The sequence below is a fragment of the Gobius niger genome (genome assembly GCF_951799975.1).
Source record: "Gobius niger genome assembly, chromosome: 16".
NCBI classification, from domain to species: Eukaryota; Metazoa; Chordata; class Actinopteri; order Gobiiformes; family Gobiidae; genus Gobius; species Gobius niger.
The window spans coordinates 12,927,303-12,944,898 of NC_136867.1; the positions used below are offsets into that span (position 1 = coordinate 12,927,303).

Genomic DNA, 17,596 nt, shown 5'->3' on the forward strand with positions numbered 1-17,596 from the left:
TGTGCTCCTTATTAGCCACGTTTGAAGAATACACATGGCGTGTAATTTTAAATAAACAATCAAGTGTACAGACCCGCGTTTCTATAAGAGGCTCTAGCACATGAAGTGTCATGAAAATATACAATGCCAGTGTCACATTTCCCCCGAAAATAAATGAAACTGCTCGTACGTTTTATTATAGTGTTATTTGTTTATCAATTAGGCCTATGTTAATTACTTGGCAAAAGTCTGATTACCTTGAACGCTACTGGAAGAGTTTTGTTGCACCTCCAGTGAGACGGCAGCACAGAGCAGAGGAAGTTGGGGCTGTCGGTCCGGACCAGCTCTCCGGCGTGGTCTGCTAAAACGTCTACCACGTTCCTGGTGTCCGGTCTCGACCTCAGCGGCCCCGGGGTGGCCATGGTCCCGTTTCCGTCTCCAATCTTGCTGCAGGGAAAGGTGGAGGGCGGCGTGAACCGTCTCGTGGTGGGCGGCTCTACGGGAATATGCATCACAACAGCTGGGGTCAGAGCCACCTGACTGGGCCTCTGTCACAAGTCTCACACTCTTAAAGATGCGTCTCCGGGGACCAGTAGTCTCGAGAGTCCACACTTTGCCCAGTTTAAGGAAAACGTCTCTCACAGCGTCAGCGACAAAATCAAGATGCCCGTGTGCGCTAGACTTTTGGCATTCAAACTGTAGGCACGACTGTCTTAAAAGAATCAAAGTTGCCGCAAGTTCAACAGAATTAAACCGCTGCGCGCGACTGTCAATGGCAATATTTTGGGGTAGTCAGAATATTCCAGCAATGAGCCAACATGTGCCTCTCCACACAACCCTTTTCTTTTGGGAGAACTAAATTAACGCTCTTATCTATGTCGCGTACAGTGTCCTGGCGAGCTTGCTTTAACTTAACTTCTTTAAAAAAAAAAAAAAATCTAAGTCCGTGTCCGTGCGTAAAAGTTGCGCTAAACTCTGCCGCGTCGCTCCAAGGGGCGCTTGTTGAAGTTGCTGAAGTTGTTGAATCCTACGCGCAGAGACGACTGCGAGCTGTGCGAGCAGAGTGCCGCGGTATTATTTTACCCAAGTCATTTTAGTGTTTGGTGGTTGGGAGTGTAAAGAGGGTTTCCACCAATGACTCTGCTGGGCTGGGCTTCCGCTACACCAATCACAGCGCTCGCTCTCTCCCCCTTGAACCTTAGCTACTGTCACACACTCGATGTGCTTATTGATCTGAAACTTTGTGCTCGACAGAATTAATATTCCAGCCCATTGTGTGTGTGGCCTATTGACATGCTGTAGACTGAACGTTTTGTTTTGTCCCGAATCATCGTTATAGTTTCGAATAGACTCACTCTCTCATTAGGACTTCATGAATTCAGTCTGTGGTGTCAAATTAAGCTGCTATAATAAAGCATATTGTGACTTAAACGTCACAGTGATTGGCTTCAGGAGGGGCGTGATGCCAGTGTGGTCCGTGTGTGAGGCCTATTGTTTTTGTAGACCTGGCTGCGCCACTTTGCTGCATGATAACATCAAACTGGTTTAGGACAGATGTGTATCTCTTTAATTACAAATAATTACTGAATTCAAGCAGAGAACCGAAACCCATCCTCCACATCAAACAGTGCGTGCGCGCGCCAAAGGCATGAAGAGGCTCCATCAGCAGCAGCCGCGCACCCAGCGCCCCGCTCCTCACGCGCTGCGCTGCTTTCTGACACTAGTTGGCGCGTTTGCCTTTTCAATCAGCTCGTACTGATTCAGATATTTCGCGCACAAGCAGCCGCTTAAATAAAATCTGTACGTCTGTTCGTAGAGTGAAAATAATTGCAGGCTAGAGTACAAATAACGTCAGGCTTTAGGCTTCATTTCCGACGGCTGCGTGCACAAATTAAGGAGAGAATTTAAATTGTCCTTAGAAGGATATTAGAAAATATTGTAGAACGAACAATATAAAACATTTTTCATTAGACATATTTGACACAGTGTTAGATAAAAGGCTTCATCTCAAATCTATTATAGCCTGTTTATTCTGCTATAACCGGTGAGCGTTTCAATAGTAGCTTATAAACTTTGATGAGGTAATACGCAAGATCTTTAAGGTAAGCACTGATTATGGAATCTGGCAATATTTGTTTAAATCGACGGTTTTTTTATAGCCTACATTGTTGTTTTTTTGTCTTAAAAAAATTGCTTATTTTTGTTCAAAAGGCAGCCGTCTGAGGACAAATTAGTTTATTTTGCATGCGCACACACACACACACACACGTGCAGTAATTGTCGTGCGATGGCGGATTATTTTCTTTTTTTTTCTTTCTCATCCAAACCGATCAAAGCAGGCATGCTGTTACAGAAAAAAAGATTGAATTGAAAGATTTTTTTTTTTAAATTTCTTCGTGATTCTGTCTGAATATTAGAGAATTGTTGCACAACAGCTGCTGTGGCAACACCGACAAACCAGCCACAGGCCACATTAATGTGAGTCAGGACAGAACGCAATGCCTTTGTCTGACTCCTTCTGCTGTTATGTAACTCACTGTCATTAAGCTGCAAAAAAGACATTTGCTTTGTTTGGAGTTTTGAGAACAACTCTTTAATGCTAATAAAATTGCTTTGTATTTTTGTGAAGTTCCACATTGACCATACAAGCCTTAATTTCGGCATTAATTTTTTTTTTTTTTTTACAGTCAACACCCAGAGATGGGCAGAGTAGCCAAAATATTTACTCAAGTAAGAGTAATGTTGCTTTATGATAATTTTACTCAAGTAGTGGTGCGGAGGTTAGCGCTCGTGCCTCACAGCTAGAAGGTCCTGGGTTTGATTCCCACCTGGGCCTTTCTGGTACACCGCTTTCCCCTACCACTAAAACATGTACAATAGCCTGTCCTCTGTGGCCAGGACTCCCCTGTAAAATAGATTCTTAATCTCAGTGAGACCTTCCTGGTTAAATAAAAGTAAAAAAGTAGTATATATTTAGTAGTGAATATGTAAGTATAGTGACATGGCCAAATATTTACACGAGTAAGAGTAAGAAGTCTTACGAGGAGAAAATTTTACTTGAGTATATTATGAGTATTGAGTAACTCAGCAAAAAAGTCTGATTTACGATTCTGTCGTGACATTCATTTTGAGAAACAAAAGAGGAAATAATGTAAAGGAAATTCCATAAAAAGGTATAAAAAGAAATCATCATGAAGAATGAAGTAAATCAAACACAAAATACATACATTTTATGCATCAAAATTAAGATTTTTTTCTGTTAAAGATTACTTACAGTGGCACTAGTTACTTTATTATTTGACTCAAATAAGAATAGAGATACTTCACTTTCATATTACTCAAGTAGAAGCAAAAAGTACTGTATGAAAAAACTACTGGCTAAAGTAGAATTACTTCAAAAAGTTACTACCTGAGCACTACCCACCTCTGTCTACACCTAAATAATATTAAAACAATATTTACGCAAATATAACTCTACACAAATAATGGCATATAACTCAGTGGAACTGAAGCTCACCCTTGACAGATCACTATCACGCTGCCTCTATTTTAAGTAAAGCTTGACTAGGACAATGACAGTGCTGCTGATATTTTAGTCGTGCTCCTACCCTTGTTCATTATTAATATGTGACCACATGCTCCGGCTTTCCCTGCTCAGCCTTAATGTGTGCTCCGGGCGCCTGTCACATTTAGACCTCCGCATTTCAACATGCACTTTCTACAGTTTCAGCCGCACAGGCATTGAGGACAGAGCCCGCTGTGCCCCTGAACGATTTTTAATGATCTGGCTGGGTTTAGTCTGAAATCAAGACAGAATGTGAAACCTCGAACCCACCTCTAATAGGCCTCAGCATATACAATTTTGCACCGGTCAGGATCAAAAGAAACCGAATCCTTTTTGATACGAATATTAACACAGTTTGTGGTATGTCGCAGCAAAGACTCATTGATTCCTTGCATTTCTGTTGCCAAACGCATTTGAGAATGTTTCAGATGTCAGTGTTTCCCATCCCACATTTATTAAACCAATGCACTTTTCGTCCACTAACACATCAAAATGGTGTAATGAGTGTGATATATAGGGGAGCCCTTTGGGGTGTGTAAATGTACACCTGATGCTCAGTGCCACCCACACAAAATTAATGCCACTTTGAAGCCACTTTGAAGATGGGGATTGACTTAGATACACAGAGACCTTCAAAGTTTTCATTTTTCATAAAATGATCTATTAGTCTGCGTAAACTCCCGGGCTATTTTCAGACATGCACACATAAGCTTTTGGATGGGTAGCTATTCATTTGGATACAGGGTACGATGGCAATTAGGAATAGTTTGAGGTTTAGTGATGACATAAGACAAAGATTTCTATCTTTAGAGAAAACTGTGGCGGTCACACATTTCTGTACATTCACAAATTATAGGGCAAGTTTGGCCCTCAACCCACCGAATGCATTCCTTCCGAAAAGTGTCTGCTCGAATTTCAGCCGGGGGTTTCTGCTTGGTGGAAATATGAGTGTTGTGAATGGACAACTTCTATGAAATAGAGTTTTATTCCTCCAGGATCAAATTAGCTCTACTTTGGGGCTTTGGGTATTTTTTTGTATGAATGATGAATTTTGCGGTGGCTCTGGAACGCCAGGCTTGTTTACTCTTCCCTCCCTTTTTTGAAACACAGCTCTCTATGAAATGGACTTTTTCTGCTTGATATGACAAGAGTGTCTGTGATTAGAGGTCCAAGCATGATGTAAGTCACCAAAGCCATTTGTGCCAGTCTCCTCAAAGCCAACTCATACTGTAGCGTCAGTGTGTTTATATACACAAGTATATGAAGAAACTTTTAAACAACAGTGAGTGGCTTCAGACTGTTTGGGTTTGGGGCTGGTGCGGCTCTGATGCCTGATTCCCTCTCGAACTTTGATTATATAACATGTCAGCACATCACAACTGGTGGTCATTTTTGTCCATTTTGATGTTCAGACGAGAAAATATGAAACACATTGAACTGTTTGTATTGTGTAAATTTATGTTGTTTTTTTTCTTCCTCAAGCCGTCTGTGTTAGTTTTAATTATTGCTGGAGTCTGTGTGACTTTTTGGGTCATATAATCCATAAAAAAACGAAGCACACTTTTTCATTCCGTGCTTTTCTGCAGTTTGGCAATTTTGCTTAAACCCAGTCACAATTTTGAGTCCTTGAAGGCGTTTAGATTATATATTGTCATAAAAATGATGAAGAGCAGGGTGACATAGCCAAACCCAGCAGCTAATTACCATGTAAGCGTGATGCCGAGATGCAAAAGTCACCAGACGAGACAATGAGCACATTCATCTCATCCATCTTTAATACTCTGCCTACATTTTATACATGGGCCAGAGTGGAGCCAGGGGCTTATTAAACCCTCAGAATCAATTGAGTAGCATAAGGGCTGTTGGGGGACGACTGCAACTACAATCTTGCTTAGGCTGTGTTTTTATTTGCCGAATGTAAATGTCTTAGTAAGTTCCAAACACACCAAGCATGCATGAGTGTCCGATTGTTTGCTCTTCATTTCCCCCTCCTTTAGAGCAGTGCTTCAGGACTAACCTTCAACCCACGAAGATAAGCCCAAGTAGAAATAGTCAACTTTTAATAAAAACATCATTCTAATGTGTAATGTACGCCTGTCACGATAACAAATTTGAAGTTCGATATATTGAAAGTATCGCGATAAACAATATTATTGACTCTGGATACTGTCAACTCAACTACTATCCTAAAATATCACACAAGCTGCAATAAACATGAAATATGATGTAACTGAAAAAATATGTCGTTATTTATTGAACGATGAGTCGATATAGGAATTATTGTGACAGCCCAGGTGTAATGTCAAGTTGCAAAATTGTTTCTCAGAGTTCTGCTGCTCTAGGCATTGATCAATAAGATGAATTATCAAAAACTACCAAAACAATTTAACTACATTGACCTTTGGGGCGGGCGCCCGACAAGTGCCAAACATGTTTATATTGATCATCTTTCCAATTGATGTTAGTTATGTTGTTAACAGAACGATGAAGGGAAAAACAGACTAGCTACTACATATTACAAGGACTGCAAAACGGCAACATACTTTTATATTTTGGAATTACTCTTTTGTTTTGGCTGATGGTGAGTCTCAAAGCTGCACCAGTTGAGCATTACTGCTGCAGAGTGGGCTACCACAGATCTCTGCTGTTAGGAACTTCCTGACAAGCTTCGAGATGAACTCTTTGTCCTTTCTATGGCACATCAATTCTATACACCACACCCGAAACGGCAAAAAGGGGGGACTGCGATGAAACCCCAGTGTGACTGTGGCTCCTCCCTCACATCATTCGTCGGGTACACTCACCCCATGATGACAGTCAGCACCCTGTGATGTGGTCCTGCAGCCTGTTTATTCTTTGGAACCCACTAAAAGTAGCATAGGATGGCAGGCTCAACCAGAAGGCCTCACTACTATTAAAAGAGCACTTTGGGTTGAGTTTTGATCTGGTGGGTTTGTAATAGGGCCCGGTCTTGCTCCAGGCTACTGCGTTTGAGCTATATTGTTGAGCATGACGTGACCTGAAGGTTGCTCAACAAAGCTCAAAATAAAGTGATGTATATTGATTTCTGGATAGACTTGAATCGTCCAGTTTTTGTCATAATGTTGATGATGATAGACAAACGGTTTGAAATGTGCCATGCCTGACTTTCTCGTTTCATTAAAGGGCAGATTGTGTTTTTCCCCAACATCTTTATTTATTCTGCTGAAACTCAGTATAACTTTTAAATCAGTCCCATAAATACGTCAACTCCCCATTTTTTTCAGTTGTGGTTTATGGTGTGAGCTATAATCATTTCTCATCTTTCTTTGTCTCTCACTCTATTTATGTGATGACACACACACACAAAAAACACATCCACATAGTCACACAGTTTCTCTTTCTGGCCAAAGCTTCTGATGCAAAGACGGCAATCTGTAATCTGTAGTAATTGCATGTTGCAGAAAAACATTTTTCCGCTGTGGTAATCGCTGCAATATGTGCAGTTGCATTGCCAAAGTGACAGCACCCCCGCCCCATTCAGAAGTATCTTGACGCTTTGGACTTTGCCAAACTGTGTCCGGACAGAATGTTTTGGGGAGGATTTCAGGTCAGTTGAGCGGTGTTGTCAGTAAAGTGGGGCATTGTGACAAACTGGTAAAGGGCGAGCAGTACACACAAACACCTGTGGCACTGTCATGTTGCATTTACCTTCTGCTAAAGACCTCTGGTTCCTGACAGTGACAGTTTAACTGCCACGAGCCTCGCTGCCAAAGCCCTGCCAGCACCAGCTGCCATGCACAGATTGGGATAAGCATCTTTCACACAGCCACATCTCACTCTGCTTCACACGGCAAAAGCTTTATTTCAGGTGATACAATATTGCTATTGGCACTTCTCTTGGTCAGTGAAAGCTGGTACGTAATTAAATGAAAGAGCCATTCTGTCAAATCCTTTGGAAATCTAGCAGGCATTTCCAAATGAGGAAATTGTAGCTAAAGTCACTATGATAGTGAATGAGCTTTAACTGTTATCCACGCTTCACAATTACTATGTCATTGCTACACCATCACTCTTTCATGCTGCAGGTTCCAAAAATATATCACTGCAATGCACTCCCCAATGTGAAACCACACACACCTAGTAGAAAGACTAGGACAGCTAATACTGAGACATTTATAGATACACAGCACAGACACCAATATTGCAACCAGACTGTGTGCAAACCTTTTCCTCTCTGACTGCTGAAGCCATCCAACCTCCCAGTGTCTCTAATGGAGCCTCTGTCAGATCAAACAACTCCCACTGACGAGCAGAGGAGACACATCACAGAGCTGGAAGCCGTTCAGTCTGACAGCCCCAACACGTTTGACTGGCAATGCAGCCTGTGTCTACTCTTCCATTGCTAGAGATCGCGCTCAAATATAGTAGTGCCACCAGAGAGGGGAAAGAGGGAAGAGCGGGGAGGGGGCACAGGAGCCCGGGCCTGTCGGCGAGCCCACTCTCTTACACAAAGGCAAAACCTCATAACTCTGTCTTTGTCTCAAAATGAAATTGCATGTGAGACGAATATTAGGAAATGTGCATGGCTTCCAGCAACCGCCAAGACGTTACAGCAGAGGCTGTAAACCACATTTTCACCAGCAGACAATGCCCTTTTGTGCTTGTTGGTGACTGTCCCATCTGAAGTCGAAGGGATGCTTGGCACACAGTGCTCTGTGCGGATTAAAGTTCTGATAAGAAGATTGAGAATCTCGAATAAAGGCATTTTTAGTTAATTATTGTCAGTAGTGTCAGGAGGGACAAGTAGGACAGTCTGCCCTCATTTGGCCCCAAAGAAGTGTGGATGTTTGATGTGGTTGCTTGTGGAATGCTGTTGTTCATTCCTCTCTGCAACAAAAACCACATGTTTTTATTTTTTGTATTTTCTTAGTTGTGAACATGGTAAGGTATGACAAGTATGACATGGCCACAAACCATCATTAGTGAGTGCCAACTGGGCACGGTGCCAACTGTATTGTTCTTGATTCTGTGCTTTATTGAGGATGACTTGAGATGCGACAAACTCAGTAAATCCCTTTGGTCTTTAACTGTGTTGTGCAAATGATCAGAGGAACATGGATTTTTTTTTCTTCTACTTAATTATAGTGATTATTGGAATGTTCTTTTGCTTTCTAAGGGTCATCTTGGGTTCTGTCAGACTCATTCATGTTTTGAATAACATCAAAGAGTTTCTACATTGAAGTTTCATTGAATTCCCTCTTCTCTGGGGCTCAGCCTCCCAAGCACCATCTCAGTCACCATAGAGTCCATAGCTCCAACAGCAGCTCTGCCTCCTGACAACTGCCCATGCCACTTTTCTCTGCAGACATGAGACAGCTCCTGGAAAGTCCTGGCCAGACCCAAAGGCTTTTCATCAGAGGGAACCAGGGTGTGGCGTCTTCGAGCTGACCGGAGCTGTGCCCAAGAGAGCCCTCATACACACAATACTGTCATCTCTCATAAACGTGATCTTTAGCATGCAATTTAGTTCAATAGATTAATTGGCAAAAGTTCTGTTTTAGTCATGATTGTCCTAATTTAGTTCCACTATTTTGAATCTATTTTTTTTTTTATTCCTTGTCTTGACACAATTTGATAAAATTGATTTTTTCAGTTTAGCTGAACTGTTGATTCAGTGAAACAGTAAAAATCACAATAATATTGTTATTGCAATAGTCAATGTTTCAATGTTTTTTTTTCTCATTTTGTGCAGCTATTGCCCAAATCATCACAAATATTGAGTCCATCTCCTTCAGCACTGATAGCAGCGCATGTTAGCAGTTAGTCTGTTACTTCGTCTCTCCTTCTTACTCATAGCCTTGAGCGTTTGCTGAGGTAACTGCACACTAATCTTTTGATTGCTGTGTTGAAGCCTGGCACTACGCTGCACCACGTCAGGGTGGCTACGAACTAATGACACAAAACGATGACAAGAAACATTTGCAAAACCCATGAGTAGCATGATTAGGTCAATCAAACCACAGTGACTGAAAGAGCGGGTCATCGGGCTGATTAAAGGGGGCACACGAGTCCACCAGTGTTTGGACAGAGAGCTGTCCTCCCATCTGACTCTCTTACTTTATTGCACCTTGTACTTGACACATATGATAAATAAACTTGAACTTGAACTAGGTACCTGATCAGCTTCACTTCCTGTTACACAATCGTTTGTCTTGTGTTGTTGGCTGGCCCTTTTTGGAAGGTTTTTGGATTTACTGACTACTTGAACTTAAAAAGTGGCGCATGCTCAATGTAGCTGTGCTATTTCCATTACCCCACAGTTACGAGCGCCAGTACTTCCCATCATATTCATTTCCAATGGGGATTAACTTAGACCTGTTCGAACAAATATATATTTTTAAATATTACTTAGCGAACTGTAAAATCCTGGTTGATGATTACTTGTGTGTTAAGAACATGTTGTAGGATGTCAAAACTTCACCAGAGGAGATGTCTGTGTTTATAAAAGTGTGGGCAAGTTTATCATAAAGCTTAAAACTGAAGCTAAATACGTAAATTAATGCAAAACTATTTTTTTAATACAGATTATTTCAGTTTTGCTGCACTTTAAATTTGAATATGCCTCAAATTAATGTTAACCAAATATATTTATTTGAACAAGTCAATGGTGTTCTCCACAGGAAGTGAATTGGACAGGAAGTACTGGTGCTTGTAACTTCATGGTAGCAGTGTTAGTGTAGCCAGAACGTGCAACAAGCCAATTAGGGCTTTCTTTTGTTACTGTGCTGGATTTGAGTATATCACAATATTGTATAGCTTTGTAGAGTGTCACTTGTGGCTAAATGAACACAAGAAGAATAAAAAATCAGGACCAAAACAAGGCTGAAATGCATGTAAATGACAAAAAAATATGACTAAAACTGAACTTTTGCAAATGTTTAGGTTCCAGTACATGTGTCAATCTCAGATGGAAGACCTCAGTGTTTTGATATTTAGCCTTCTTGCGACAACGACATACAATACAACAATACATGGTGCTAAATAGCGGTATAGTAGTTGTGACAGACTGAGGCATTTTGGACCAGCTCGTACAGTGAGACCAGCAGCATTGAGAGGCAGAAACATGTTGATATGTGGCTCGTCAGCAGCACGGGGAGAGCGTCAGGCGCATGACGTGTGTGTGTGCGTGTGTGTACAAGGGCGCACGTGTAGTCCATAAGTCCACTTCAGCGTGTGTGAGAGCTCATGACACTGCGCTGGCTGCAGACAGACTGACCTCACAGCAGCAGACACAGCAGGGGTAGGGGCTACTTCTGCCGCACAGCTGAGGGGGAATCCCTGGCTCGGTGTCTCCACTGAGCTAATGCAGAAGTGAGCCGCTCTGGAGAAAGCACAGGGCGGCCGCTCAAGTTTACTCTGGTGCATCGTGTGGCATTAAAAACTTTGACAATTGTTTCGAAAATGGAGGAAATTCTACAGGATATTTTAAGCTCATCTATTTTAACCCCTTAACCCCCCCCCACCTGAACCAAGCACATTTTCTCCAGTTTGGCTTTACCCAAATCTAAAAGCATCTTGACCAAAACGTCAAAATAGCCACGAAATCCCGGATGAAAATACAACATAAAAAAGCCACAAAAGAGTGACAAAAAAGTGTTGGAAAAGCAACAGAAACACAATATAAAAGCGTCAAAAAAACACCACGATTGAAAAAATGACAAACACATAAAAAGCAAGGGGAAAAAAGTGAAGAAGAAAGCAACAAAAATGACAAAAACTCGACAAAAAAAGAGGGAAAGAAAGTGACAAAAAAAGTGAGGATCAGTGTTGTTGGTCTTAGCTTTCAAATGAGGCAGTACTCTGCCTACAGGCTGTCAGCTTCAGTCCAGAAGCTTTTAGATTTGGGTAAAACTGGAGAAAATGGCCTCGGTTAAAGGTGCACTATGTAACTTTTTATGTGGAAGAAAAAAGACTTGATGTTTGTGTGTATTTGACCTTTTAGTGACTTGATGGCTTTATAGGTGCAACATGGCACCTTTGCTTTTCCTCACAGCAGCCTTTCTGACGCTCCAGAATCAATTGTTTTTGGCTTTCTGGCCCGTTTCTGGTACGAACCCCTAATAACAACTGATCCTGGAGCATCATAGGGGCCACTGTGAGGGAAAACAAAGGTGCCACGCTGCACCCATAACGCCACCGAGTCATTAAAAGGTCAAATTCAAGGCAATATTAAGATTTCTTTTTTTCGCCTAAAAAGTTGCACAGTGCACCTTTAAGTAAGAGGTTAAAATGATGCAACCTACGATATATGTTTTGTGCAGCATTTTTAAAGATCCTTTTGTCACTACAATCTTGAAAAATAATGACTGTATTGAATTGGTTTTAGTAGTGTGTTCTCATAGACTCCATCAGTAATTGTGAGAAATAATTGTGCTTTTGTGGAAACTATGTGCAAAATAATAAAGCCAGAAATGGGGTAAAAATGGAGAATCCAAAAACATCTCCAGCCGGCAGCCCATCGCGTCCTCTCATTATCTGCATATTTCCCTTCGCCGTAATTCACTTTTTTCTTTATTGCTTATGGGAAGCGGGGGAGCGCGATGAGGATGTTTTTGACCGTGATTAAAGTCGCTCGTAATGAAGTGAAGATCCTCGTCTGGAGTCCGTGAGAAGCATTCCCCTTAATCCTTTGATGGTGACAGAATGAGTTCCTCCAGCCTCAGATCTTCGCTAAACTTTCGCACATGATAAAATAAAGCCCCCCCCCACCTTTCCCCCTCGTGTGTCACATCCACGAGAAAGAAAAACTAGCCTTTCTGTTTCTGAACATGTGGGATCTACATGAGTTAAAGCGATTTGATTCGCGGCGGCAGCAGACTCATGCCCACCCATTAAAGTCATTTGTGGCTTATACGCGACTGTAATGTCAAAAACAAAAGTGCCTTGCTTCATAGCTCGTGCTGAGTCACACTCTACCAAAAAGGATGTTGTCGCCAGAATCTGAAAGCCCTGTTTTTGCGAGATTATTTTAGATGTGAGGTGTTCTGGGCGACAGAATAATTAGTTTTCAATATTTCTTTGACAGCTGTACCTTGCCGTGTAATGAGTTATGGGTCAGGCCAGTGGTTTTGGGTGTAGCTTTCAAACTAAATGAAAAAAATAAAAAAAATAATGCAGGAAGAAGGCCTTTTCCTTAATTTAGCAGCAGGGCAAATGAGATCATGAACAGTCTAAAAGCAGTAATGGCAATGTAATCGTTTTCAAGCCAGGGCTTCCATGAAATATTATCAGCTCGTAAGTGGGGCTAATTAAGCCATGAAAAATGACTCACAGACACAGTATAACCTCATCCGCCTTTTTTTTTTCTTTTTAAATTAGCAAAAGCATTTTTATATCACAACAATTTCCACCTTATTATTCAATTATCATTTCAGTCTGCAGCTTCTCAGTCTAGTTTCAGGGCAGTCTAGACATGACAAATTCCTCCGCTCTGTGAATGGACCGGCCATTCAGAAAGCCACCATTTTCCAGCACAACTGAAACACTCCATGACATAGTTGGGTTAGGAGTTGATTTATAATATGACTGACTTTTTTCAGAAGATACAATAAAAGAAGAGGAGAGCAGATAGATCTAAAAATAAAACTAACAAAGATCAATCTCTGCTGCACTGCTCCTATTTGGCAACAGCAGGCTTTTTTCTATCAAGCCGCAAAACCCTGCTGCACGTATAGATATTATCTTCAACTAAAACGAAACATTTTGTTCTTTTAGTGATTGAACAAAGTAGCTGCGGTCTGTTTGTCAAACGGTAAGGAATTCTTCAAACACCGATGGATCTGAGCCGTATTGTAGTTGTAATCATTTAGTCAAACATACAACGCCAAATCCCTTGTGAATTCATTAAAAATACTGAATCCCTCAAAGCACTTTCTCCTCTTACTCAAAGTAACGCTCATATTATCATGTTTGAGATCAACCGTTGGAGTCTGGCCTTTGCGGTTGCTCGCCGACCACCAGAAAATTGTATTTACTACCATGCATAGCACAACTTTAACCTTGACCAAAGTAGTACGTGGCGGTAAGGGCCAAAAAGTTTAAGGGCGTAGGCGGGTTTTGGATTAGCCCGCCACATAATCAACACAGCCGCTTGGATACACTACCTGCGAGCCGACTTACTGGCAAGCCCAGTATAAGTGTTTCCTATAAAGTCGTGTTGACAGACGGTGAAAACGGCGAGACAGACCAAAAAGTAAATAAGTACCTCCAAAACGTTTACAGACCTAATCAAGTCCAGAGGTCTTTTTTCTTCTGTCCAATATGCCTTCAGAGTTTTATAAATAGATATTGGGTTAAATTGGAGACAGGATCTCACCGTTCCCTGGTCATCATGAGTTTTCTATTATTTGGCTTCATTTTAGACCATTGAAACTCCTAATATCTGGTTACACATTGCAGCGCACAGCCGGTCTTCTTGTTTTGGCGTCAGTTATAGCCTCCACCACAGCAGGGCTCTGACCAGCAGCGTCCACTAAAGCACAGTTATGTGAAGAGGGATACATATGTTCCACATATTGTGTATTAATAATAAAAGCATTAAGACATGCTTTTTGACGACATATTTGAAGACTGCTGCTTGTATTTGTATCTGTGACTCTGAAAGTTTCTCTTATCCCCTGGGAATTTTCACTGTAGTACTGCAGACATGTGCACTTCCCACTGTTCTCTGTAGGCCTTACTAAACTTGCGAGAACAAAGCAGTCCCATAGAATAGTCCAAAATAACCTTCCTGCAACTTCTCACACGCAGTCCCACACATCCATTCATTCAAAGCAATAAGCCAAACACATAAAACCATTCCCACCCTAATAAAGCAGAGTCTTTTTCTGTGCCACAAAGGAGCTGGCTCCTAACAGCGTAACACTCTAAAATGGACCCTCATATAAAACAGAAAACTCAGTGGAAGGAAATGTGGTGGCAGAAACTAAGCCAAGGATATGACCAACCGCAGCACAGCTGCTACAAGCCACTAGCATAGGTACCCCCTGTGCACAGTGCCCTGTGCAGAAAATGTAGCTTTTTCATGCGAGTTCTGCAGTAGGAATGTGAGCAGGTGTATGTCATGGTGGCCAGGAGCTCTAGGCATCACGTCACATTAATTTGTTCGTAAAAACTCCATTTCATTTGAAGTTTTTCCCTTTTCTTGTCCTTTATCTTGATTCCAGCACATGTGATACTATGTATGTGCAAGTATCAGGAGCTGAACGTGTGCATTCCCAAGCTGGAGCAGAGGACTGAGGTTTCTGAGGTGAGCTGTGCGCTCGCTTCTCACGCGAAGTGCATCTGATATTGCACATCACATGCTACATTTATTCTGTCTACACTGAAAGAGGTCAAACATCTACAGTCTATGTGTTTTTAGAAGTGCTTTGAGAAACTTCACAACACTAGGATATACATTATTTGAAACAAATGCGTCTGTACTTCTGGATATACGCTCAGGTTGTGCGAGGCAACTTGTTCCATATTATTCCTCATTCAAATGCACTTCAACATGATGATTCAAAAACTGATATTTACTGTAAATGAAAGCCCTATTGCCATGTTAGCTAAAATATTGGTTTGCTTCAGTTTGACGGAAACAATTGTGAAATAATTAGCAAACATTCTATATATTTTACAGATTACAACTTCAAACTCCATTTACCCTCTTGACCTTTCCTGGCTCTTTCTGCGATGCGCTCTAAATCCAAATCAGACACATGGCGCTGAGCAGGCCAGAGTTTGAGAGCGGGAAAGCATGAAACCTGGAATGAGCGACACACCAGTCCGTAAACAGTGAGGAGATAAAGCGATGCAGATCCAGTGGTTACTGAGTGGAAGGGGGGGGGGCATGTCAAGGAGAAACTATAAACGCCTGGGTGTCTGCAGAGGCATCCTCTCCTGTCACTGCAGCGACCATATCAGAGGAGCGCTCTCATGTGAGCCACAGATGTACCGTATGAGGTTTCCGAGCATATAAAGGCTCCACCACGTTTAGGATACGCTCTGCAAACAATTAGGAACTGGTCGGACTTCTGCTGTGGCACTCTTTAATTAACGGTGCAATGAGGCCTTAATTGGGAAGTATGTTTTATTTCCATTTGTTTTCTATGTAGAATGGTTGTATGGAGATAAACAGAGCTTTTTTTTACTGGCAATAATTTTATGTGTGCAAATATTTTCCTTCAAACACTTAATTTGAAAGACTATACCTACAGTTTAAAAATATACAAAGTTTTCTGAAGTATGTCTAAGTATGGCATAGGAAATACATCTTCACATTGACTGTAAAGTTTCTGCAACTGTTGAGAGCTGTACTGTTCGGATCTAACACCATCTGATTGGAATCACCATGGCAACAAATGGGCTCTTCCTTGAAGCTGTTGAGCTGCTTCTGTAGTGCACTCACCTCACCACAGACCAAAAGTACCTCTCTCAAGTAAAGCAGAGTGAGAGCTCCTAATATGTTTTTTTCTTTGCTCTTTTACTGTGTTGTTGAGTTCCAGTAAGGACTCTCAGTTGCTTGGAGCCTCTGAGCTCGTATTCGTCACTGAGTTTCACTTGATAATGAATGTCTGTGGTGAGAATCCCATTATGGTGCTACTCCATCAAGCAAACACAGAACACAGGGGCAGAGAGGTACAGGCCTTTAAGGGCCATATCAGTCAAGTGAATGAGGGCTACTGTGCACGGCTGCTCTGCTTCTGTAAACCACGTCAGATAAATGCATTCATCTTTTACCAGAAGCACCTCTAAACTACAGCAGGCTAAGTATGCAGTTGGATAGGAGTGGACTGGAGAGGCGGTGACCTAAAGGTGGACACTTACCTCTGAGAAGGCTGCTGCTGTAGTTGGAGAAAGAGTCAAAGATGCTGTTTGATGCCATGACAGAGCAGGCAGCTGAATTGGGAGTCCTGGCTGCCGCCAGTTTCCACTGACCTGAGAAAAGAGACAGTTGATTTCTAATTTGAAAAAGCACAAAAATAAGTAGAGAAAGAGTTTGCACAACAGCACAAAGACTCTGCTCAAGGATTACAGCCCGCGCACAACCAAGAATCTACGGGTTTGTGACTACCACAGGAATCTCAAGCCACAAGCCTGCAAAGAGAGCAGCAGCAGCATGTGTTAGCAGAGCTTTGAAAAAGACAACAGACAAGAGGCAAGAGCAGAAGTCAGAGCTCGTGTGTCTGGAGATGGACTCACCGGCTGGGACACAGCGGCCCACCTGAGGTTCGTGGGGAGTGTGTTGGCCTAGTGGCAGACTGGTCTGTGGTTCACTGCCCGGAGTTGAGAGGTTAGGCAGCTCGCCTGAACGTGGTCTGACTTTCCTTCAGTTCAGCGTGGTGGTGGCCTCATTTGAGCGTCAACATTAGCCACAGTCTTCTGCATCTTCCTCGCCATCCTCCACAACACACTTCTCTGTGAGTGGTGGAGCCAACGTCACATGTCACGTGAGGTCACAGGCCTCTCCCTCCCACCTCCCTCCTACTCCTTTCGCCTTTGCTTGTTCTCCTCTTTTTATGCTCACATTTTTGCTTTTATTTTTATTTTTTAGTGGTGATTAATTTTCTAAAAACCATGCATAAAGTTCATACAACCAATCTGCACAGGCAAGATCATTTAAAGCTGTCGAATTGGAAGACCTAACAACAAAAACACAATATGCAAAAGATGGCAGAATGAAAACCAAAGGTGCGTATGTCCTGTGCAGTTACTGTGGACAGAACAGTCGCCTGGCGGTGTATGTCTCTGACTGTATGTCCTGTTCTACTTTTATGTTTGTCTGACTCACAGCACATCTGTGTTTGCAAGAAGCCGTGGTTTTGGCTCTGAAAAACCTCCACCCTCATTTACCACTCAGTATCTTCATCTTGGTTTCATTAGAACTATCTAGTTACTATGTTTCACTATTTTTCCACTTATTGCTAATGACTGTTGCAATCGCAGTATTTAAAATGAGCATGTATACATTGGTCTGAAAGACATATGTGTGTAGCTCTTTCTGGCTTTTACAGAAAATTAGTTAGC

The 17,596-nt window shown here is 41.9% G+C and overlaps 1 protein-coding gene across 1 annotated transcript in view; it reads right to left on the reverse strand.

The window, feature by feature from the left end:
* The window catches only part of runx3 (RUNX family transcription factor 3), a 40,393-nt gene extending 23,486 nt beyond the window's left edge, over positions 1-16,907 (reverse strand). Inside the window, exons 1-3 of the mRNA XM_079572983.1 lie at positions 16,772-16,907; positions 16,397-16,507; positions 237-475 (exon numbers count right to left, since the gene is read on the reverse strand). Of these exons, the coding sequence (XP_079429109.1) occupies positions 237-475; positions 16,397-16,454 (297 nt within the window). The 5' untranslated portion in view covers positions 16,455-16,507; positions 16,772-16,907. The remainder of the gene's footprint in view (positions 1-236; positions 476-16,396; positions 16,508-16,771) is intronic.
* Between the last annotated feature and the right edge of the window lie 689 nt (positions 16,908-17,596).